Source organism: Plasmodium inui, assembly GCF_000524495.1.
Source record: "Plasmodium inui San Antonio 1 unplaced genomic scaffold supercont1.9, whole genome shotgun sequence".
In the NCBI taxonomy this organism is placed as follows: Eukaryota; Apicomplexa; class Aconoidasida; order Haemosporida; family Plasmodiidae; genus Plasmodium; species Plasmodium inui.
The window spans coordinates 804,780-828,232 of NW_008481843.1; the positions used below are offsets into that span (position 1 = coordinate 804,780).

At 43.7% G+C, this 23,453-nt stretch overlaps 6 protein-coding genes across 6 annotated transcripts; 2 read left to right on the plus strand and 4 right to left on the minus strand.

Annotated features, from left to right (window-relative positions):
• Positions 1-4,860: 4,860 nt before the first annotated feature.
• Positions 4,861-6,969, minus strand: C922_02672 (hypothetical protein; the record flags this gene model as incomplete). Its single annotated transcript, XM_008818271.1, has 1 exon — positions 4,861-6,969. One exon carries the CDS (start codon positions 6,967-6,969, stop codon positions 4,861-4,863), a length of 2,109 nt encoding a protein of 702 aa, XP_008816493.1.
• Positions 6,970-9,507: 2,538 nt separating this feature from the next.
• Positions 9,508-10,971, plus strand: C922_02673 (hypothetical protein; the record flags this gene model as incomplete). The annotated part of the gene is made up of 1 exon (XM_008818272.1): positions 9,508-10,971. The coding sequence occupies one exon, from the start codon at positions 9,508-9,510 to the stop codon at positions 10,969-10,971; it is 1,464 nt and encodes a 487-aa protein (XP_008816494.1).
• Positions 10,972-11,735: 764 nt separating this feature from the next.
• C922_02674 (undecaprenyl diphosphate synthase) lies at positions 11,736-13,420 on the minus strand (the record flags this gene model as incomplete). Its single annotated transcript, XM_008818273.1, has 6 exons — positions 11,736-11,879; positions 12,043-12,145; positions 12,334-12,609; positions 12,800-12,916; positions 13,032-13,174; positions 13,337-13,420. 6 exons carry the CDS (start codon positions 13,418-13,420, stop codon positions 11,736-11,738), a joined length of 867 nt encoding a protein of 288 aa, XP_008816495.1.
• Positions 13,421-16,308: 2,888 nt separating this feature from the next.
• C922_02675 (hypothetical protein) lies at positions 16,309-20,064 on the plus strand (the record flags this gene model as incomplete). The annotated part of the gene is made up of 1 exon (XM_008818274.1): positions 16,309-20,064. The coding sequence occupies one exon, from the start codon at positions 16,309-16,311 to the stop codon at positions 20,062-20,064; it is 3,756 nt and encodes a 1,251-aa protein (XP_008816496.1).
• A 753-nt stretch (positions 20,065-20,817) lies between these two features.
• Positions 20,818-21,861, minus strand: C922_02676 (vesicle-associated membrane protein 7; the record flags this gene model as incomplete). Its single annotated transcript, XM_008818275.1, has 1 exon — positions 20,818-21,861. One exon carries the CDS (start codon positions 21,859-21,861, stop codon positions 20,818-20,820), a length of 1,044 nt encoding a protein of 347 aa, XP_008816497.1.
• A 511-nt stretch (positions 21,862-22,372) lies between these two features.
• Positions 22,373-22,621, minus strand: C922_02677 (hypothetical protein; the record flags this gene model as incomplete). Its single annotated transcript, XM_008818276.1, has 1 exon — positions 22,373-22,621. One exon carries the CDS (start codon positions 22,619-22,621, stop codon positions 22,373-22,375), a length of 249 nt encoding a protein of 82 aa, XP_008816498.1.
• Positions 22,622-23,453: the final 832 nt, after the last annotated feature.

Below are 23,453 nucleotides of genomic sequence, written 5' to 3' on the forward strand. Positions count from 1 at the left end.
GTATGCACTCTTCCGCACGTGGGGGAAACTTCACATGGGGAAGACACACACGTAACGATAGGCGTATTTCTGCTGGTAAGTACATACAAACTTCCGTACACACACAAAAGGAGGACTTTTCTCTCCCTGGGAGGGGAAAGAAAAAAAATAACTTCACGCAAAAAAAAAAAAAAAAAAACAATGAAGGAATGAAAGGAGGGAAAACAAAACACACAGAATATGAAAAAACACAGAAAAACGAAACACACAGAATAACGAAACACAAAGAATAAGGAAATACATTAATAAGGTGAACACACAAGGCGTACCATGAGGTAGACTGTTCGTTAATTACATCAAACGCATATGCTACACATGAAAAGAAGTATGCACTTACGAAATGCTCGCGCGAAGTGCACGGGAAAGACGTTCATGCTACTTATGGGTTTGTTAGTACGGGACACAAAAAGAGTTCACTTTCTGACGCGATTAGGACGTGTACAAATATGCGCATATACGCGTGAACACAAGGGTGAAGGAAGAACAAAATAAAAAGACGCACGAGGGGTACAAATGCGCGTGTATGTTACACATATATTCCTGCGTAGGCTTGTGTACACAGGGGGCGCTCTTAAAAGGGGGATTACAACGAATTGCGGGTCATATAAATTGTCTGCGCCCCTTTTTTTTTTTTTTTTTTTTTTGGGCGCAAAAACAGTCACACGAGTGTAAGCAGCGGATTGCAGGTAGGCGCCAAACTCACGCGCAAATATGTGGTGCATGCGGACAAGGGTACACACCTATACACAGGTATGCATGTGCACGTGAACACACTACGGAGGACGCGAAGTGGGCTAAAACTACAACTGCTTTCGCGCACGGGCGTAGGTATGCATCTCTACATAAACAACAACACGTCAATTTATACACGCGGCTGAAACGTCGTACGCAGCGATGTGAGCTAATTAATCCATGGGGAAAGGGGGAAAAGCGTAAAGGAAGGAATAAATGAAATAAAGAAATGACGAAATGGCAAGAACTCCCCTCTCACGAAAGATGGGCTTGCACAAGTACACAAACACGAAAAACGTATCATATAGATCGCCGACACACTTGCCTTTGATTTGGCAGGCCGCCTCACTGCGCTCATCCCCACGTACGTATAAAGAAGCACGTACAATTCATACGTGGGGATGTGCTAACTGGTGGTGGTGGGGTCTACACAATAAGAAGGCAAAACGAGGAATACATATATACATGCATAAGGCAGTGATGCAGTGGGATTAAAAAAAAAAAAAAAAAAGAACGTTCAAGGGTGGCACAAGTGCGCCCGCGTACAGGTATGGGCATACGCAGATGTATCGGTAGGCACATTCGGGCATATGCTTCTATATACATGCATATGAAGGCACATATACATAATGTACGCGTAGGCGCGCTGGGAACGCTGCTACATGTTTTATGATTCTGTTAAGCTGCTTAACCGCAAGCTTGGACGGAGAACAAGCAGGCAAAAAAAATGGGGAACACGAATGTGAAGGGGATGTAACGGTGGATGCAACTTCGAAGGCGAATGCTTCGTTATGTTGACTGTTTCTTCCCCTCGACTGGCCAAGAGTATGGCGAAGCACAAAAACGAGAGGTAGGTACGCAAAATGAAACACAAAGTGGTGAAAAATGTAACGCTAAAAGGCTTTACAGGTTTTAACTTAAACGCAACAAGGGACGTTCGATTGTTCACGTTTTTGTCACGTGAAAGTTGGTCACTTGGTGTTCCTTGACTTGATGTTTTTGTGACTTAGTGTTTTTGTCACTTGATGTTTTTGTCACTTGGTGTTTTTGTCACTTGACGGTTTGCGACTTGGAGTTTTTGTCACTTGGTGTTTTTGTCACTTGGTGTTTTTGTCACTTGGAGTTTTTGTCACTTGGAGTTTTTGTCACTTGGTGTTTTTGTCACTTGACGGTTTGCGACTTGGTGTTTTTGTCACTTGGCGTTTTTCTTACTGAACGCTTTGCGACTTGGCTATTTTTTTTCCATTTGCTATTTCGAAACACTTGACATGGAAGTATTTTTCTTAAGTGCGAACGCGTAAAGCGTGGAAAAAAAAACAAGAGAAAAAAAGAAAGGATTAACTAGATGAGTGTTTTTTTTTTCCTTTTTTTTTTTCATATGTTACATTTAGGGGTACGTAAATTAGAACAAGTGTTAAAAGGGCACGCGGGAAAATGTACTCAAAGGTTATGCGTCGTACCATCGTACTTGCGGCGTTTATAAGTATAATGGGAGTGAGATGAAAACACGGTTTACGCCTGTGCGCGTTCCAGCATACGTAGGTGTGCGGATGGTACATATGTACGATCGCCCCCGAGTGGCGGTTCAACTTTAATACTTGGGGAAAAAAAAGGAATTCGAAAGGTTACTAACTTTTTGTATGCACGCGAATACGGCGCTGCCACTCGCGTTGGCGCCGCGCGGAAGCGAGTCCTGGGGGGGCGGGGACAAAGGGGGAAAAAAAAACGCCTCCTTTTGAAATGGGGGGATTATAGGCAGCTGGGTATGCATTAATATATATTGCAATATGACACCTCCCTAACACACCTAATTATGTACTTAATTTTATATGCATGGTCGGTGGCATACGCTTTTTCATCTGCTGGAGAACTGCGCCCTGCAGTAGCCTGGGGCAGGGCAATAGGATTAGCACCCCAAAAAATAGCTGTAGTGCCAAAAAAAATTATGTAGAATGTATGCACCACGCCGAAAAATAAATGCTTCAGGAAAAAAGGTATTCCAAAAGTAGCGAAACACAACAAGGAGGGGGGGCTAATTCTGATACATTTGTAACAGTTGGGAAATACGTAACAGAAAAAGCAAAAAAAAAAAAGGAAAAAAGCGAAAATGGCTATGTGGATTTATTCTGCGCATACCGCGTGATGGTGATGAATACGCACGTTTTGCCAATTCGGAGGAGCGACAAAAGATGAAAACGGCGAACACAAGGACGTTAACATGACCGTTGACGTGAATACATAATTTTCACCCCTCGTCTCTTTGTCAGAATTGTCGACAGATAGAATGTCGGAAATAATTTGCAGGTGTTTGCGAATAGGGAAAAATTTCCTCCTTTTGACCCCCTCGAAAAATTCCCCAATTTTTGGCTACATAGCCATTTTGGCTCTTTGGCTATTTATTATGAACAATTCAAAAAAAAAAAAAAAAAAATTCCAAGTTGTTCTCCCCACTTCGCCAAAAGGGCTACATGTAGTAGGTGTATGTTCTGTCACCAACACTCTGAACAGGGGGGATATCAAAAAAGAACTATTTTACATTAGAGTGAAAAATATGGGTTGAAGGATGGTTAAACAATAAATGGTGGTCACGATGATGGCCAATTCGGCCGTAACGCAATCGTCTTACCGTACGGGGGGTTGTTGGCAACCCCCATGAGCTGAGCGTACACAGAATGAATTCCCCTCGCTCGGTGAAAATGTTTTATCGCACTTTCTGCGAAAGCTTCACTGGTGTTTTTAGCTCCGTAAGAATATCCCCTTTTTGCGAGTACCATTCTGTAAAAAAAAATGAACCATAGTTGAGATTGCCCGGGTAAGAGGCGCTCTGCCCATTTACGTGTTGCATTAAAGAGAGAAGCGGATAAAAATCAGTTTCTCTCTTTAACCATTTGATAGGAAAAACGATTAGCAGGCAAAATGGTGATGCGATTATGTGTGCGTCACCGTGGAGGGAATACCAATACGTTATGTCCTCTAAGGTGCGCGTGTCGGATTGTGCCCATAATAAGGCGGCTTCACCGTTGAAGTTGGTTCTTTTTCCTTCTTGTACGAATAAGGGGTTGGCTTTCCGCGATTTGCAGCAGAAGAAGCTTCATCTCGTAGTAGTTTCCCCATGGAGTAGTGTTTCCCCCACGGAGAAAAATTGCCAAGTCCCATTGCATAAGTTGCACGATCATGTTGGAAGGGATGTCCAATTCCGCACACCGTCTCTGTTGGTCTACATATGCATGTACAGACACGTCGACTCTTTTACCCTCATTTCAATCACTTCATAAAGTGCGAAACTGAGTAGCGACGCTATGAGCATGATGCCTATGAGGCATTGAAACATGCTTCTACGGGGGCTTTTAACTGTGATGATACCTGCTCCTAAAGGTGTAACCCCTACCGTTAACACAAGATGGGAAAAAAAAATGCTTCTTCTGTGTGTCCTCATGGAATGGACCAAATGACCCACCTGCTTGCACACCAATACGACGCATATTTTACTAATCTGGGGATCTCCCAGGGGGGTAAATTTTTATATTTCACGAGAGGTGAGAGGAGGTTGGCGGATTAATCACAAAGGCCACACACTCAGCATAACGAGGCAGAAATGGTTCAACAGATTGGTAAACAAATGAGAAGGAAAGGATAGGCGTTCCCTTAGAAATTAAAAAAAAAGCAAAAAGAAGACGGAACAGCTGTGTGAAGGACTGCCAGTGAGGAGAAAACAAAATCCTCAAAATTGTGTTTCACATGGGAACAACATATGATACACCCCTGCTGGAGGTACTTATGGCTCAAAGCCGCACACATGTTGGATTTGCTCACGCGGAAAAGGGAAGCACACACGGGGAATTGCATCCAACATTGTGTGTGCGGCTAAATGGGGAGAAAAGCACTACAAAAAAAGGATCAACAAAACAAAACAGGATAAAAAATAATACCACTGGAGAATGCAAACCATTCTTTAAGCTGGGAAAAGGCGTATGGGTGTAGAGAAAGGTGTGTGGAAGGGCGTTGACATCCCACGGCCAACGAACTACTGCGTGGCAATTTCCACCAGTTTGCCGCTTTCCCGCCACTTCTCCACCTCTCCGCCTCACCTCAGAAAAAGTCGTCCCGCTGGTAAAGGACCGAGTTCCCCAGCGTGTCCACCGGAAACATATGATGGACGGTCCTCAAATCAGCGTTGTTGGGGAAGTGGAAGAAGGTCAACACACAGGAGTTAATTTCTTTGCTCTTCTCGACCAAAACTAAGTGGGAGGCATTCCTAAAAATTATCATGTGGCAATTGATGAAAAATTTGGACGTGTTCTTGAAAACGTGGACGCTACAGATGCTGTCTTTCTCGCCACAGAGAATGAGAACGGGTATATGATTAAGTCCGACTTCTTTGAATACGTCATGGGCGCTCCACATTTTTAAGTTGTTAATGCAGCCCAGTATTGCGTGCGTGATATTTTTTTTCACAAACGCCTGCCACATGATTCGGTTGTACAGGTAGTCGGACGTGTCGTCATCGGAGTCGTCTTGGGGATCTTGCTTGAGCGATTCGCCGGGCGCATCTTTGGGGTCACTTTTGTGGTCACCTTTGTTGCCACTTTTTGACGCCCTCATGTGTGACCCCTTCCTGGAGGCACCTTGGGGCACACCCTTGGAGTCCCCCTTGGAAGCGCGCTTAAAATTCTTCTTCGAAATAAAACAGGGCAACATAAAAAAGGACGAAATGTTGATCAGACAGGGGAACAACTTTAGAATCTTCACGGGAAAAGGCTTTTTCTCCAAAATACCAACAGGGGATATCAAAATAATTTTCTTCACCTGTTTTATGTACTTCTTTGCAAAGCCGATGGCAATTACACAGCCCATGGAAAATCCTATCAGATAAAAATCTTTATGTAGTAATTTTAAATGGATCAGCAATTCCTCCGTCTGAGTCAGAAAAAAATTTATTCCATAGGTTTTCTTTCGGTGATTATATTTGGGGCAGGCAGATAATCCATGTCCATACAGATCAAAATTGAGAACCTGGAACTTATGTTTGACTAGCGTTTTTTGTATGTCCAGGAAGGTTAAGTTTGTTCCGTTTAGTCCATGAAATGTGATGACGAGCGTCCCTTTTTTGTTTCCCTTCAAATCATAATTTATTATTCCGTACTTGCCAAAAAACACCTTCCTGTACACGAAGGGGCACTTGATGTTTTTTTTTTTGAGGTACCTTGGAACTTTGTATATGACGAAATTGTTTTCCTCGGGGACCGGGTTATCAGGGTCGTGCGTCGATGACTCCGTCGGTGGTTGCGCCGGTTGGTTGGCCTCCTGACGCGCCTCCTGACATACAGCTTCCCGCTTGGCTCTGCGTTTCATCCTCCCCATAATCCTGCGCCTGAAATTCCATTTCTTCTTCCTTGCGCTTTCTTCGCTCTTCTCTCCCTGGTTGGCCTCTACACACGAGTTTTTCTCCACGCTGGAGGGCCCTGCGGCGGCGCTATTGTCATTCGACTCGTCCATTAGAACATGTGAGTGCATCTCTACATTTACAATTTCGTCCCTCCGCGGGTTGTATGCGAAGTAACTGTAGCTTCTGTGCTTGCGGCTTCCGCTACTGGGGCTTCCATCGTAGAGACTTCCACGGTTGAGACTTCCACGGTTGAGACTTCCACGGCTGAGACTTCCATCGCTGAGACTTCCATCGCTGAGACTTCCATCGCTGAGACTTCTATGCCCTTCTCTCCACTTATCCGTGTTCGCGTCGCGCGTGTGCGTACCATCCCTTGTTCTAATTATACTTTTCAACGCGAGGGAATATTTTTTTTCCCCTTTCGGCAGGCATCCCTTTGGAGGTGTTTCCTCGGAGCTGTCTGTCGCTTCGTCTGTTGTGAGCATTTGGTTCTTTTCCAGATCATCATCCGTTGGTTTTGTCTCCTTGTTTACTGTGAGGAGGGGATATCTACCATTCTGTTTTCTCTCTTGTTTTTTCTTCTTTTTTTCATCCTCCTCTGCGTGGTCATGTGGCAATGTCTCTTGGTGGATCCCTTCCCCATTTTTCACGTGGAACTGTTCTGTACGCTCACCCGAATGTGTGTCCTTTTGCTCACTTGACAATTTTTTGCAATTTTTTTTTCGTTTCTCCATTACGGTTACGTTGCATTCTTCCTCTTTTGCGTTCCCCACAGTGACTGCTACATCTCCAGCGTCCTCTTCACTTGTCATTTTGGATAAAGCGGTTGGTATTTCCGTTTCTTCGGTCACTTCGTCGCTCGCTTGAAGGTGCGACTTTAATTCTTTCTTTAGGGTTTTTGCTTTATCCCGAGATAATGACATTCACTCTGAGCATCTAGGGTATCCTTTATGGGCTTGTCTCTTCCGTACCACAACGGTTTTATTCCCTCGCATGGACAGCTACCAGAAAATCGGCATCCTTCTTTCAACGTGAAGGTGAATTGCTTATGATGGACAGGGGATGGGACATCCAATTTTTGCACTCCTCATGGATAAATCAAAATGGGGATATATACGGGGTAGGAAAGGCATGAAGATGGGGACATGTTACCAATTTGTGTTGGGGGGAAGAGATCGACCAAAAGATTGGATGCCTCAGTTTTGCAAAATTTTTTTTTTTTTTAATTTTCCAAATTGAGAGTCTGCACTCGTACGTGTGAAGTGCAACTTACGGGAAGTCCTCCTCGACATGTGAGGTGGCCACCCTTGAGGCTAAATTGGTGTTTCGAAGACAGAAGCACTTCAGTTTTGTACACGGCGAGACGAAACATGCCAGTTGTGTACAAGGCGAAACACTGCAGTTGCGCTTCGAACTGTTGGTGCGCATTCTTCCTACGTCTCGTGAGAGGAAAACGAAAGAGGAGCAAGTGTGTCTACGAATTGTGCATTCAATTCGTTTCCAAATTTTATGATATGGAAACAGGATAATTGGGAAGGGGAAAGATAATGATTCTGTGGTCAATGGGGAAGGAGCTGTGGACGGCTCATCAGATCTTCAATTCGGGTGTTGCGGACGAAAATGAGAACACCGGGTGGTCGGGCAAACAGCAAAGCGGCCTTAACAATAAAGTTGGAAAAATTGTGCAAAATGGGCAGATTGTTCAAAATGTACAAATTGTGCGAACTTTGCAAAGTTGGCAAAAAATTATAATCAGCAAATGATGCGAAGCAATGTGTTGGCTTTGCCTGAACGACGTATGAAAAAAAAAAAGCTACAATGCATGTTGCGTATATGTATACTCTTCACAGGGCTCGCCGAGCCCGAAATAATTTACATGTGGGACTTGGCCAAAAAGTGGTAGTTTTCCCGTTGGGCATCCCCAAATGAGTAATCACCGAATCGAGGCAGCTACAAAAGTTTCACGCGCGAAGAGGTTTTTCTCCCAGTATACTAGGTGAGCAACTTTAACCATACCTGCCAGTGAAGTCCGTACGCACGGCAACCCCAACTGGCTCAAATCCAAGTAAACAAAAAGAACCTTCGTAATAAAAAAGGAAAAGGAGAAAATCAGGCTAATGTGAAATAGGCATATCACGTATATGTTTCTTTTCCGTTTGGACGTTGACCGTAAAAACGTACAATTGTAAGTGAAGTGGGGAAAGAGAGAGGGGCATAAGGTGTACCAAAACGGTAAATACTGGCGAACTAAGGGAGGTATAAAAAATATATAAGGGGTTAATGTTGCAGATAAAAAGGATTTTTTCTGTTGTTGTTTTTTTCCCTTTTTTTCAGTTTCATATCTGCTATTCGTTCGCCGTGACCTTGAAAACTTTGTTGCTCCTTGGGGCGTATACAGATAGGGGGAAGTTTTACTGTGTGCTCACAATTTTTTTTCTTTTTTGTGGCGAATTTGAAGGTGTACAGAAGAGTGTACGTGGAAAGGCATACTTAGGCGTACATACACCTCAAACCTACTTACATAAACGTACAGAGGCGTTTATATAAATGTGTTCATTTGTAAATACGTTATGCTTACCTGTGCGTAGGCGTGTGCATGCCCCCTTTGTGTGCATCTCACCTTTCCACTCCTCCCAACAGTAGCCCCTTCCTTCACCGCGCGCGCGTCAAATTAGTGACAAGAAGGAAGAGAAAAAGCGCGTAGCAGCAAAATTGCTGGGAATGTTGGGTAACATGCGATTAAAGTTGCCATGCTGTATTTTTGTATGCACACAAGTTCGCAATCGTCACGACATGCATACACATTTATTTGCATCCCGAGAACACACACACGCGTTCACATGCGAGCGCTGAAGTGCTACTCCAACACGCATGACCGATTTCGAGAGGAGAAAAAAAAAAAAATTATAAAATAAACCCGGCACATCGGAAGTGCAACCTTTAATTTGGAAATTTTGCACAAGTCAGAATTTAGGGCAAAAACAAATCTGACTGTTTCGAGGGAGTAGAAGAATTGTGTCGCGTTTGTGCCGACTTGGTGTCACCTTGGTAACAGCACTGCGCCAAAGTTACGCGAAAATTGCGCCCCAATTAGAATGATAGTTTCCGCCCACAGGAAGGAACTCCCCGCAGCACACTGTCATTTATCAGAAAACGTACGACCCTCGATGGGCAATGACTACAGGTGCCAACCATAATGGTAACAGGGAAAAATAATAAAAGGGAAAAATAATAGCAAAGATATCGAGAGAGGAAAAAACGTAAGAACCGAGTGAGAAATCAGTGAGACGCAAACGTGATAGAATAGTAGTACCAAACGGATAACCTATAAGCACTCAGAACGGGGAATCATGACAAGTCTTAATAACGTCCAAGACGAAGAGGACAAAAATGCTGCAAATGCAGAGGTGGATTCGCCAAACGAAAATGGGCAAGTGCCAGTGAGCCCCAGTTATCAGAATTCGGATAAAGATGGAGCCGAAAAGGGACAACCCTTTACTCAAATTGGAGATGCAAAAAATGGGGACAACAGTGCATGCACATCTGCCTCGGCTACGGCAATGACTGGCGCTAGCTTTGATAAGAAGAGAAAAGCGGAAGCAATGGAGGAACGGTACCAATTGGACAGGACCCTTGACGGCATGAGCAGTGGCACCAATGTTGATAAAATTGACTTGATGGAGAACTCCACTACTGGTAGCATAAACAAGCATGCGAAAACAGAGGATGGAGGAATCAGTTGTGCCGATCCCATCCAGAAGAGCAACAAAGGGCTCGATAAGCTGAATGAGGACACGTACATGCATGGGGATACTCATGCGCACGCGCGTGTGGAAAAGTGCGCCACGAAGGCAGAGCTCGAAAGTGATGACACTGCTCAGGGAAACGCGACCACTGGAAATGCTAAAGAAGAACAAAGAGGAGTCGAAGCAGGAGAGAGTAACAAAACGGAATTAGCACGAAGTGACGCAAGTAAGGAGGAAAAGGCAAAAGAGAAACCGAATGGACATGCGACGATGAAGAACGAAGCAAGGCAAAGACATGCACAACCGGAAGCGAATAGCAAGAAAAAGGAAAGCTATAAATATTTTATTGATTATAGCAAATATAGAAGCAAAAATAATGTGACGTTCTCAACAAAGTATAAAGACAGCTGTGTGAATTTAAGCAGCGATAAGCTCACCTGTTATGGAGACAAAGGATGGTCCAGTGTTTTCGTGAATAATGGGGCGGACATCGGAAAATGGTACTACGAAATAAAAATTGAAGAACCAGTGCAAAATTTCCAGTTTCTAGGTTACAGGGACAAAGTGATAAAGGTAAACCCATATATAAGAGTCGGTTTCGCTTGCAGATACATGAGGTATGACTATCCCATAGGAACAGACAAATATAGCTACTGCGTCAATAGCAAAAATGGAAGAATCTTTAACAACTCCATAAGTTACGACTGCATGGAACCAATTAAAGTAGGTGATATCATTGGGTGCTATTTAAATTTGAAGAACAAAAATACGTATAACTTCGATCCAAGATCAGATAAAAAATTGTATGAATATTTGCAAAATGGTATTCTATGTGATCCAAAAGATCCACCCATGTTAAAGAAAAACTACGGCTCGTCTATTTTTTTCTCCCTAAATGGGCAAATAAAGAAAAACGCCTTTGTTGATATTTATGAAGGATTTTATCATCCGTCTGTGAGTTTGTACATGGGTGCTTCAGGAAAGATTAATTTGGGTCCTCATTTTGCATATAACCATTTGAATGATTACATCCCGTGTGTGTTTATGGAGCCACCGATTATTTTGTGAGGAGTTGGGGGTCTGGAAGAGCAAGAAAAAAAATGTCTTCAAGCGGAGCGTTAAAAAATATTATCCGTTCGTATATTTTTAACAAAAGTGTGTGCAAAGGGGTAAGTACACATTATGAAGTGTCCATTTTTTTTCTTTTTTTTTAACCCGAGGCGACACGTCTCTGTGAGCAGCTCAGCATTTTTGATAAGCCAACGTCTAGGGTGATTCATGCTTTTTGGCGCCTTGCGAGCGTTTTCTCGTTCGTCGCCATTTTTGCCGTTTTAGTTGTTATTTTCGTTCTCATTTTGGCCATCATTTCGTCGTCATGTCTTTTCCATTCCGCTATCATTTCGCCATCATTTCGTCATCGTTTTCGTTTTATTTGCGTCCCTTTTGCGCCTTACCATGCAGGAGGACACTCTGGTTTGCCTCATTTTTTTTGTAACTTTGTTTTAGTATTGTCTTAAATGAAGCAACATAAGTTATTTTCGTGCGAGTGATTTCGCTAATGCCCTCGCCGTGGATCTACATGCATCAATTAAGGACACACCTTAACCAATTTTAAGTGAGGAATTGCCTTCCATCAGTGGAGGGGTGGTTGGTCTAGCGGTGTTAATTAAGTATCGTTTTAAGGGGGAGTCTTTTAAAAAAGGGGACAATTAACAAATGGTCACAAGGAAGGTGTGAAGGGGGAGCACACAAAAAACTATCAAAAAAATGAAATAAAATAATATACTAAAATTACAAGGTAAAATAACAAAATGAAATGGCAAAATAATCAATCAGTGTGGACACGGATTGGAGTAGGAAAAATCCAATTTGGTCGTCTGAAAAATGGTGTAGTGCAAGATGACATATATGAACTGCAGAAAGTTGAAGATTGGCCAGTACTCCTTGATGAAGTAAATTTCTGTAAATTCCGAAATCTACATATTAGAGAGGGAGAAGATGGGGGAGGGGAAGAAGTTTACGAATTGCGCTTTGGACGAGGGGGTGTTCACGTTTATGGCGTAAAAGTCTGCACACGGGATGGTGCACTTGAGCGGAGTTTTATAAAGATGCTTTCTTTTTTTTTCTCGTATGGCTAACTTGGTAGAGCATAAAGTCGGACAGTCGCTTCTCGCCGGACGTCCGTATCAAAATGTTCGGAGGGGGCAGGTCGCAAGTGAGGAGCTTCTTATGGTAATGGAGTCTGTTGGGTGGGGGTCAGGGTAACGGAATCAATTCGGAATGGTGGGAAGAGATAACGTGCAGGTGAAACGGTCGGTATTGCCCAATGCACACATTCCCCCCAGATGGGGCTTCGTCAGGGGAAAAGACAAATATATAGTAGCATCATCTGTGTTATCATTATTTATTTCTCCATTATTTTTACGATACATTTTGATTTGCCCCCGATTTAGGAAAGAGCGCCCTCCACATATACATTCCACCTCGAACAACTTATAGCTGTCACCCCTTTCATTCTTCAGTGTGCTTTCTAAATAATCACATTTATCTTCGTCTTCCTGCTTTGTTAATGTAGAGGAGGGAGTGCAGAGTACTTCCCGCTCCTCCAGCAGGCTCTTATATGTGTTGAAGTACAAATTGGGATTGAATTTGCAGAGACTCATTTCGTTTCTACTGGTGTAGGAAAAGAAGAGGTTCAAGAGGAGGCTACGGATGAGAAGGGGAGGAGGGAAAGAAATGAATGATTCACATAACGATCCGAATAGTGCACCTGCGATGGTGCCAACGTCTGTGAAGTCCGTGTGCAAAAGTGCACTAACGAGGCATACGAAGATGTGAAGAAAGAAAAAGATATATTTCTAAACGTCCCAGCAGGCTCGTCTTTTCTGTAGTTTACTTGTCAAACTGCTCCGTCTTCTGTTCAATGTCGTGGATAATTTTTCTGTAAGCTTCGTTGATGTAAGAAAGGTTTCCAATCACTTTGACTCTAATTTTGTTGTCCTTTATGAAATTCCTGATGAGTAGGTTAAACCGTTTGCGTGTTTGGGAAATTTACGTGGGAATAACATTTGGGACAGCCCTCGCCGCGTAATCGCATGAGCAGATGGATCCGTGAGCAATGCACTTACATGAAAAACTCCTCGTTAATTAAAATGAGAAGATTTAGATAAAAGAGGAAGTGTATTTCCTCTGGGCTTCTGTTATAATTCAACAGGGAAAGCGAAAAGACGGATAGCACTTTTATGTTCAACCTAACGCATATTTCTATGATCTGGGTGAGAAGCGGTGACGTGGTAGCTGTGACGTGGTAGCTGTGACGTGGTAGCGGTGACGCAGGTTATGCTCAATTGATGCTTCGAATAGGCGGTCATATGGGCACCTTGCATTTGGCGCCTATGCGTACAGGAAAATTCCTACGCATAGATCTGCTAACTTGGATGAGCGTTCTCGATCCCATGTAGTGCCCCAGAGAGGAGTGGAGTCCCTTTTCCTTTGCGAATCGCCTGTTGCCGTCCATGATTATGGCTTGGGAGGGGGGGAAGTTGGGCGTGCATACGTGAGGAATACACCTATGAGGTGTACACCCAACAGGATCACACCCATGAGGAATACACACGTGAAAGGTGCACACATTGGGGTAGGGTCTACATATGCATGTGACAGGGTGCATTTCGGCAGACACGCAGGGGGGTAATTTCCACCCGAATGGAGGTTAGCTCATCTGTTTGTCTTTTTCCTTTTCCCTTTTACATATATGCTTGACGTTGATGAGACCCCGAAGGAGCGAAGTGATCAGCCTTTCCAATCTGCAAGATGGGGTGAAAATTGCAGGTGCATCATTTTTTGTGTTTCTAGCGGGTGGGTGGTCATCTCGCCGCGTTCTACTTGCTCACTATTATTATTATTATCATTATTTTATTTTTTGTTTTGTTTTTTTTTTTCCCGCGGGGGTGCTGTACATGTTCAATGCCATCTTCAAAGAGGCCAAGTCAATCCCTCCTAGTGCATCCCTCACTGGAAAAAAAGAAAAAAAGAAACTCCCATAAGTGTATCCAAATTATTTAATGATAACTTCTCTTGCGAGGGGAACAAATGGCTAGTTCCCATGAGGTAATGCTCAAGATGGAAAAAAAAAAAAAAAAAAAAAAACGATCTGTTGAATAAACAAACAGGGGTGCATTCTGATGGTAGCATTTTCCTGATAGGCAAGGCGTAAAAAAAAAAAAAAAGCCTAGTGAATCTGTCCAGTCGCTCAGTACGGGTGATGAAAGAAACATTAAACAACGCGCACATACACATTATGGCCCGCTTCCCATGCGGAAGTACTACGAAGCGTTAACTCCCCACACACGAAGAAGCTTCTTAAATTATGTGCTGGAGGAAGAACGAGAGTTACGCCTCTATAACTTTGGGTGTGACATACTGGGGTAGTAATTCGAAGAAGAAGAAAAAAAAAATTCTTTAAATGTACCAATTGTAGGAGTGAGCGGCCAGGAAGGAAAACTATGACTCTGGTCTTTGTTTCACTTTATTTGTTAGGTTACCAAATGGGTGTTACTATAGGTTTGGTGGTGTGGCATACAGTGAGACATAGCGAGGGGAACTTCACCCCCAAATTTGGCTAATTCCCATAGTGCACGTGAAGTAAGTTTTGCCTCTCTCGAGCGAAATTGAAGTCCCCATGTGAAGACAATGGGGAAAAGTAGAGGAAGCAGGGTACACAGGTGAAACAGAAGTGATCACCGGAGAGTCGATGCGTTTGCTCCTCTGTCACACTCACAGCTTGATCATGTAGCGGGGTGTGGCAGCTTGTCCATCGGAGAGGGTGCACCGTCTAATGGTCTCCTTTTTGAAAAGGGAGCACGAAGAAAGGTACGCAAAGCGAGGAGGTAAAGAGAGTCCACAAAAGAAATACCTTCTACGTACCAAATTTAGACGGAGAGAAAAAAAAACATCTTAAAGAGCATGTCTTTACTAGGAAGACAGAGGTAGGTCTAACGAAGAACATGGCCACTTTATTTTTTCTTTTCCCTCATTGATGGTTAAGGCAATGTGTTGTAACTTTCTCGTTCCCGCTTATGGGTAGCTACACAGACGTACTTACACGTGTGTGTGCCCCTGCATAGGGGCCCGTCGTCCCGGTGAACAGCAATCTAGGCGTCCCTTTCCACTTCTTCACGTGTCGCTGCCTAACCGGTGTGACCCCTAGAAAGGACAAAAATTGTTAGCCTCGTAAAAAAAAAAATGTTAACGGTGCATGGGAAGAAAAAAAAAGAAGGAATAAAAGCAACTCTTCATGCAATCCCTGTGTACACCCACTCACCATCTGTTTCGTTTTGTAAAAATTTCTCTGAGTGTAGGATCTCGTAAAAGGTATTTTCCCTTTGATGGTATATTCCTTTACGTTAGGTTGTTTTGTATGCACTTGCGACGTTTAAACGGATATTCAAGTGGGGGATAGGCAGCTAGGGATCAAGTCGCCAGGGGAAAGAACAGAAAACAAAGGACCATGTGCTTTGGCAAATGATAAGAGCAAGGTGGAAAAAAAAAAAAGAATGACACCCCGGGGTGCTCTTAACCTTGGAGCTGATTTAAACTCGGGCGGAAATATGGAGCCGATAAAAATGGGGCACAAAATAGCCGCACTAAAACAAAGCAGCCCAAATGGGTAATAAAATACCCCGCCATTATACGTCACCAAAATAAAAAAAAATGGACGAACGGACGCGAAAGTGAAGCCGGACGAAGGCGCCCAAAAAAGAATAAAATAATAAAGTGCCAAACTGGCGAGTCCAGGAAAGGAAAAAAAAAAAAAAAAGTACCAACAAGTGCGAAAGAACGCGGAAACGTGAAGCCGCACGGAGGGGTAACAGAAAATAACCCAACCTTTTCTTCCGAAGAGGCAGCAGTAAAGGGATGCACAGTTTCGGCATCCCTTCGTAGGCCTCATCACCGCACGGACGATTAAAAGCAGAGCGATTTTAATTTTGGGGGAATCTGGGAAGGACCATATTACTTTATCATCGCAGAGTGGCTGGAGGCAATTGCAGAGGAGATAAAGTTCACAGCCTGTTTCGACACCGAGGGGAAGAAACCTGTAGGGTTGGAAACACATAACAGAAGGGAGTGTTAGCCGAAGGAGGAGCGACATCCCAGGCATTGCGACAACCTCGGCATTTCTACATTTTTCTTTCCCGTTTGTGTTTCTTTGTGGTTCTTTGAACCTTCCCCCGTTTCGCGGACCCGGAGCGGCGAGCTTTGAGGGATCCGAGCGAAGTGCCCACCAAGGGGGAAAACGTAGGACGCGCAGGGGAAAGGTGCCGCGGTGAACGTACTGACGTACTGCCACATTGCCCTACTACCGCGCATACACACTGATCCGCTGTCACCGCAAAGGAGAGGATAATGCTAGACAAGGGAAAAGAGGATGCGATTTTGCAGAGCGCCCTTCAAATATGCCTGAGGAGGGAGGAGGCGAGCAACGCCAAGGTGCACCTAGAGTCGTACGAAAGGGAATTGAGCCAAACGAGCAAAGAGAAGAAGCCACCATCATTACAGATTGATAACTTATATTTTATCCTCCTGCACAAAATAGCTTACCTGCATAAGCAAAAGAAGAACTGCCTGACGTACTTGTGTTCCTGTTCGTCGAGGTTATCCGATAGAACTCTCTTCAAACATGTGCAGCTCGAGAGTAAGCAGATCGATGATGTAACCAATGAGATCAACGATCAGATAATCAATAGTGTAATTATTTATTTGGAGAATCTGGAGGTGTATCCAGAGGTGAGTATCCCAGCGAAGGAGCGGATTCACACCTTTTATGAATTCCTAAAGGATTCATGTACTTCTCGTTTTTTAAAAAAAATCCTATTCGTCATTGAAGAAAATGATAAGAATGAAGAGAGAGAGGAGGATAAACAACTTAATAAATTTTTCACTCCCATTGTGGATCTCATTTTGGAAAACTTGAATGGAAGAAATTTGGTTTATCCAAAAAATGACGTGGCTGTTTTGTTAAAGTTCCTCTCAAGCTTTAAGCAAATTGCGGAACTTATTATTTCTAATAAATCGATATTTTTGCATCTCAATTTGAAAGACAAGATAAGGGATTGTGCATCGTCCGGAGTGGACAGCGCTGCAGGAGAAGGTGAAATTCATGCTAGCTATGCCGGGTTCGATGCAGAGAAACCGGGTAGCAAGGACAAAGAAATAAACTCATGCGGGTATAACCTCCAGCTAAACAGCCTCCTGGGAAGATTAATCTCCCCCACAGTTATAACGATGCCAAATGTGACGAACAAGGAGGAGATTGCCATGTACAAATACTTCTACAACAGTGCAACGAATTCTCTGAACAAAATGACATTGGCTGCTTTGAAAAATACATATGTTATGTTGAGGAGAGACACCGACTGGATTTTGGAGAACTGCGTGGAGACGATAAAAAATTTGCTTAAAGGAAGTGTGGACAGCAAGAAACGAGTCCTCCTCTGGCTAGCTTGCATTATCATTTCGAACGAGAAAAAGACGAAAATCATGTACCACTATTCGACTTATCCACAATCGTTAGACGCATCTTACGGATTGTTTTTAAAATTGTTGGGAGAGAATTCCTACGGCTTTTGCCTGAACATGTTTTGGGTTCTACTCTGCTTGTGTGAACCGATTACGATGAACAAGATCAGCGACTTCGACTTGTTTTTTTTTCTGAGGGATGATCCCTTCTCTAAATTTTTGTTAAAAAATATAACCAATCAGTCTTCGTTTGAAGAAAAATCCAATGTGGAAAAAATAAAAGAGAAAGTAAAAAATGCAGAATCATTCCGGAAGGAACCTAAATTTATAACGTCCATCTTTTGGATCACATTTAAGTCTCTTAGTGTCTTCTTCAAACCAGCCATTGATGAATTTATCCGGATAGTACAAGAGGTACCCAATGCAAAGGACAAAAAAGTGTACTACATGAATATACATACATGGAAGATTTTTCTCTACAGCTCTCGTTTTATTCAATTGTTATTTAAATTTTTGCACCTCAGCATCGCATACTTTTTGCATGTTGCTTATTTGTACGACATGGAAGGGAATGCCTGCATAGATATGACGAAGCTTCTGAGTGAATACAATGGGAATTTCACCCACCTGGTGTTGAAGTCATGCCCTCCTCCGAATGAGAGGAACTACATCAGGAGAGGTAGAACTTTCGGCAGCCTCTCCCTTTCCGCGAATGTCCACGAGGGCCAAGGGGAGGAACCACAGGAAGGCGCGGAAAAGCGAGATGGAGAGGAGCCACGGGTGGAACTCTTGCAGGAAGAGAATCTCCGCGCGGAACTGCCACAGGAAGAGAACCGTCGCGCGGAACTGCCGCCAGACGAAGTGGGGGCGAACGGAGCGCAGGGCCAAGGAGGGAGTGAAAACCCAGAGAGGAGTCCCACCCAGGAAAGCGACGACCACTTGTTTGCATCCCCCCAATTCTCCATCATCCCGACATTTTTCCTAAACGATATATTTGACATAATATACCTCCTATACGAACTGGACACCTTTAAAAGTCCGGGGAATGAAAATTTCCTGAGTTACCTAAATGTTGACTTATTTCTTTCCTTCTGTATCTTCACGATGCTGAGCGAGAACCACATAAAGAGCATCCACCTGAGGTGCGAAGCGGCTCCGAAAACGTTTACCTACCTGTATAGAAGTGAAAACATGAAGAAGATCATAGAAGAATCGGATTTGACTCGAAAGTATATCATAAAATCGTTGACCTACGTTTTTATTGCGTCACAAAAAGGAGAGTATACGGAGAGGATGCAAACTAGGGTTCGCATCGTGGAAAATTTTAACAGTCTCTTTCTTAACGAGATTTACGTGGATCAGTTTACACAGCTAGTTATTCGGAACAACAATTTGTTCGTGCACTTGATTCACCTGTTACTGAACGATGTGAACTTTTTGGTCGAGGAAGTGGTTTCGTACTTGTCCGAGATTAAGCGTCGGGAGGATAAGAAGCAGGACGACCAGGAACGCGGGGGAATCGCGGCTGCCGCTACTGGTGGTGTGACTGCCGCTGCTGCTACCGCTACTCGCGCGGGAGGGGGTTCAAATACGTACGCCAACGCGACACGTAACAGCAGGGTGTCCAACGCCAATGCGAGCAGTGCGCTGAACCCCTCTGGGGAAAGCGATCTAGAAGACAGTGCACCGAACCTGAACGAGTCGTACAACAGTGACAACAGCGATAATGACCAGGGAGGGGGAGGCAATGTCGGAACGGACATAAGGAACCAAAGTATGAGGAATTTAGCGGCGAGGACCAAAATGATCATTACTTACTGCTACAAGTCTTGCATTTTTTTGAATTTGCTTTGTAAGAACTACCCAAACAATATCGTCACATCGAATACGATTCTATCCCAAATAGTTACCTGCTTGAATTGCTACTTCGATTACCTAGTGGGACCAAAATGCTTAAACATAAAGGTGAAGAATATGGAACAGTATAATTTTAGACCCCAGTTATGGCTAACCAGTATCGTAGAGTCCTACCTCTTTTTACTAAATTCGGATAAGAAAAATGAGGAGCTTCTTATCAGAGAAATCGCCAACGAAGGAAGGTACTACAAACCGGAAGTATTCAACAAGGCTTACTACATATGCAAAAGGGAAGGACTACTACGCAAGGAGGATCTAAATAAATTTAAATTTTTCTGTCAACATATTATTGATATGAAAGACGAAGTGGAACTTTTTGACGATGTGAATGATATACCTGATAAATATTTGGATCCGATTTTGCAAGACATAATGTTAGATCCCGTTTTGCTACCCACATCTGGCATTGTCATCGATCGAAAGAATATTGAGAGGCACCTGATGAGTGAACCCAATGACCCCTTTAACCGAGCACCCCTCAGCAAGGAGCAGCTGGTACCCATGCCAGAGCTCAAGGAGGAAATTCAGAAATTTATTAACGAATTGAAGCAGGAGAAGAAGAGGAAAAAGAAAATGAAGCTTTTAGAGTTGGATGCCCAAAATGAATCCATGGAGAATGAGGGGTTTCTTGGAAATGAGGACGACGCGCAGGAAGTGAAGGGACAAAGGGAGCAGCCGGTCGAGTCGCTACACGAGGGGGATACAAAGGAGAACGAGCAGGAATGACCCAGGGGAAAAGGAGCGAATTGGGGGCAGTACGTCGCGCAGACGCATAGGACGAGCAGTCAGCTAATACTAGTGGGATGACCATCCTGTCTACACACGTCCCATCATCTACTGTGTGTTGCCCCAACGGGGTGGAGAAAAAGGGAAGATCATCTTTGAGGGGCCACTAACAAGAATACTACCCCTCCGTGGAATAGTTCACGAGGATTCACTTTGTTTACCCCTCCCCTGGCCATCCCGTTCATCAAAAGAATAACGGGGAAGAGAACTCGGCATCCTTCGAAACATCCCTGCTTTGCAGCCGCGTGTAGAGGAGCCAACTGGGACGGGGCGGCAAAGAGGGGAAAGAAAAAAAAAAAGTCTCCCTCTTAGCAGATTTTGTTTCGATTCGAGCTGCCGCGAGGATCAGTGCCACGGTCGTGTGTGTGTGGATCTTTTCACTAAAAAGGGACAGTTTTCAAAAAAGAGGGGAAAAAAAAGAGAAATAAAATGTTGTTGAAGGGGCTGTTAAAATGTTATTCAAAAGGGTGTTAACAAATGAGTAGAAATTTAGCGCCGCGCTGGCATCAGGCGTCCTGATAGTGCTACACAAAATGAAATGTACAAACAGTGACTGGGACCAGGATGATCCGAATAGCTGGGGTGGGGGGCGAAGTGCCCCCCTTGGGTAGCGCTTCAAAAGAAGCTTTTTACGTGAATGGCAAATGGACGGCTGACCGCATCTTCCAGGGAAAGAGCAAAATAGCCAACCCATCATATGGATCGGTAAACCTTAAATCCTATGATCGCGAAACAGGCCAAGAAAACATATGTCTTCCAGTACTTCATGAGCATAATTCTTTTCAATTTTTTACTATTTTGAACAAAGTGTAACGTGTTTTTCGACATGTTTTGCGTCTTATGTTTGAGAGCTTTTATGTTTCCCCTGGATTGATATAAATTATCGATGTGATTATTCATGACGGAATTAATTTTATGTAGCTTTTGTTTCACTGCTATCATTTTTTCATCACGACAACATTTATTAATGCCTTTAATTGTGCGCTGCAAAAACGCTTCTGTGGTGTGCATTTTGGACGGGTTGATATTTTTCGCTTTGTAATTCTGGCCAGAAAATAAATCCGACTTTGTGTATATTTCCAGTTTCTTCAAGAACTCGAATGCGTAATTCTTGAAGTAAGCTTTCATATGCAATCCGATAAGAAAGAATGCCATTTTTTTTTCTGTGCAGATTGTGAAATAAATAATTCTGTTGTCCCAATTAAGCATTTTTTTATTGCAATGATTTAGTTTCCTTTTGGAGGCACCCAGTATTTTTTTTATTGTGTAGTTCGCGGCGGCGTCCAGCTCATGGGGCAGGAAGCTGCACTTGAACAAAATTTCGACGTCCTCTATCGATGCTATGCAGACGTACTTGAACATTTCGCCTTCACATTGGGGCGGACTCTGATACTCGTGCGTGTAAGGACTTTCATGCTTCAGCTGGTACGGATTTTGATACTCGAGCTGGTAGGCATTATGGTCTTCCCCCCGGTACTCACTGTCGTCGTCGCGCCGATACTCACTTTGGCTTTCGCTTTGGCTCTCACTTTGGCTCGCAATTTGATTTGCCTCTTTGCGCCACATCTTGTACGTGTGCCTCCTCCCCCGCGCTCCGCCCGTCCGGTGGAAGTTGCCCAGTTGGCTCCGTTCGTACCCGTGGGACCGCTCCTCGCTAGTGTCATTCGCTTCCGTCCCGGTTTCCCCACTGTACAGACTATTGGAGTAGGCTACTTCCTCATCCGATAGCATATACATTTTCGCTGGTGATCTCGTTTGGGCGAAAAAAAACGGGTAAAACGCGCAACATGTCCCTTTCTACACGAAGGTGCGCATTTGTGTACTCCTTGGTCACATGGATTGTCTCAATAATGGAGGACGGATTTGTCGTCTCTTCGCCGCAGGATGGAGTTTTTTCTTTTTTTTAGCGAGAGGGGAAAGAAAAGCGTCCCAATTTTTGCGACTTCCCTACGATTTCGTATCAGAATGGTCTATTTGGAGAGAGAGAGAAAAAAAATATACTCTCCTCTTCACCACTTACTATGATGCTACACAAATTTCGTAAACGTAAAAATGTTGCCAGGGAGGTGCTCGCCCTCTGAGTATTTTTTTTTTTTTTTCCCTTTGCCAGTATCGCAGTTGGATGATGGGGAGGTGCATATGAACGTCCATACAGTTGGGCCCCTGTTCTTTTTTCGCGTAAAGTCGTTTGTCCCTTTTAAAATGAAGCATCGCTTCGCAGCCGCTTCTTTGTTTTTTTTTTTTTAATTTAAAATTGTAAATGGCATGCCACTCCATTAGCGCGCTTTTTGCACAGGTTTTTGCAGAAGGGGGCAGCACATTTGTCGAGGTGGTGGAAGTGCTTGAAATGGTTGAAATGATCGAAGTGGTTGAAGTGGTTGAAGTAGTGGAAATGATCGAGGTGATTGAGGCGATCCAGCTGATCTGGGTGACTGAACTGCCCCAATTGGAGGAGTTTCCCGCTGGGAATGGAAAGCAGAGCGGCATAAATAATCATCTCAATTGACAGCATTAAAAAATGAGGAGGGCATTTTATTCCTCCCCCTTGCAGTTGGCATTATGTAACATTTTAAAGTAAACCAAAATGGGGTTCCTTCAGCAGCGTGTCCATGGGCGTAGAGGAGCTCTCTCTAAGGAGTTATTTCCCCCCGTGGACACTCCCTGGGGTGTGTGTGATTTGAACAAACGTTGGAAGGTGAAACTGTTTGTACGCTGTTAAAGTTTCCCCCCTCCCACACGACGAGGCGCCTGATAAGAAGGACGCACTTGCATAAGGGGAAGATATTGAAGCGGAACACACGCCGACACAACCGTTGTATCAGCTCCAAGCTGGCAAGGACGTTGTCGGGAAGGATATGGGGGCGCCCTCTTCTTTTCGCGATTCCACAGTTGACATTCGTTCGTGACAAAATATGGTTCCATTGGGGAGGCAAAAAAAGGAAAAACCTTTTCGAACTTAAAAAGTAAAAGAAGTGTTTTCCCCCGTTAGCGCACACATCGCAATGGTTCTTTCGTACTCAGTTGATGTTGTTAAGTCCACCAAATGGCTGCCCCATTTTTGCCATCAATCCACCGTATGGGAACTGCCGCCTCAAAGCTGAACAATATTTCTGGCAAACTTAGAGTGTTAAAAGAAAAAAAAAATGGGCGCGTGAATGCTGATTTGTATAGACACATCACCTGTCCACAGAGGAAGTTTTAAAATCTCTAATTTTGTAAAAATGTTGGTTTTATAAGGTTATTAATTGGCAGTTTGGGAAAAGTAGGAAGGGGAAACACGTAAGAAGACGCTGTGCATATATACGCATACGTACATATGCACTAAAAAT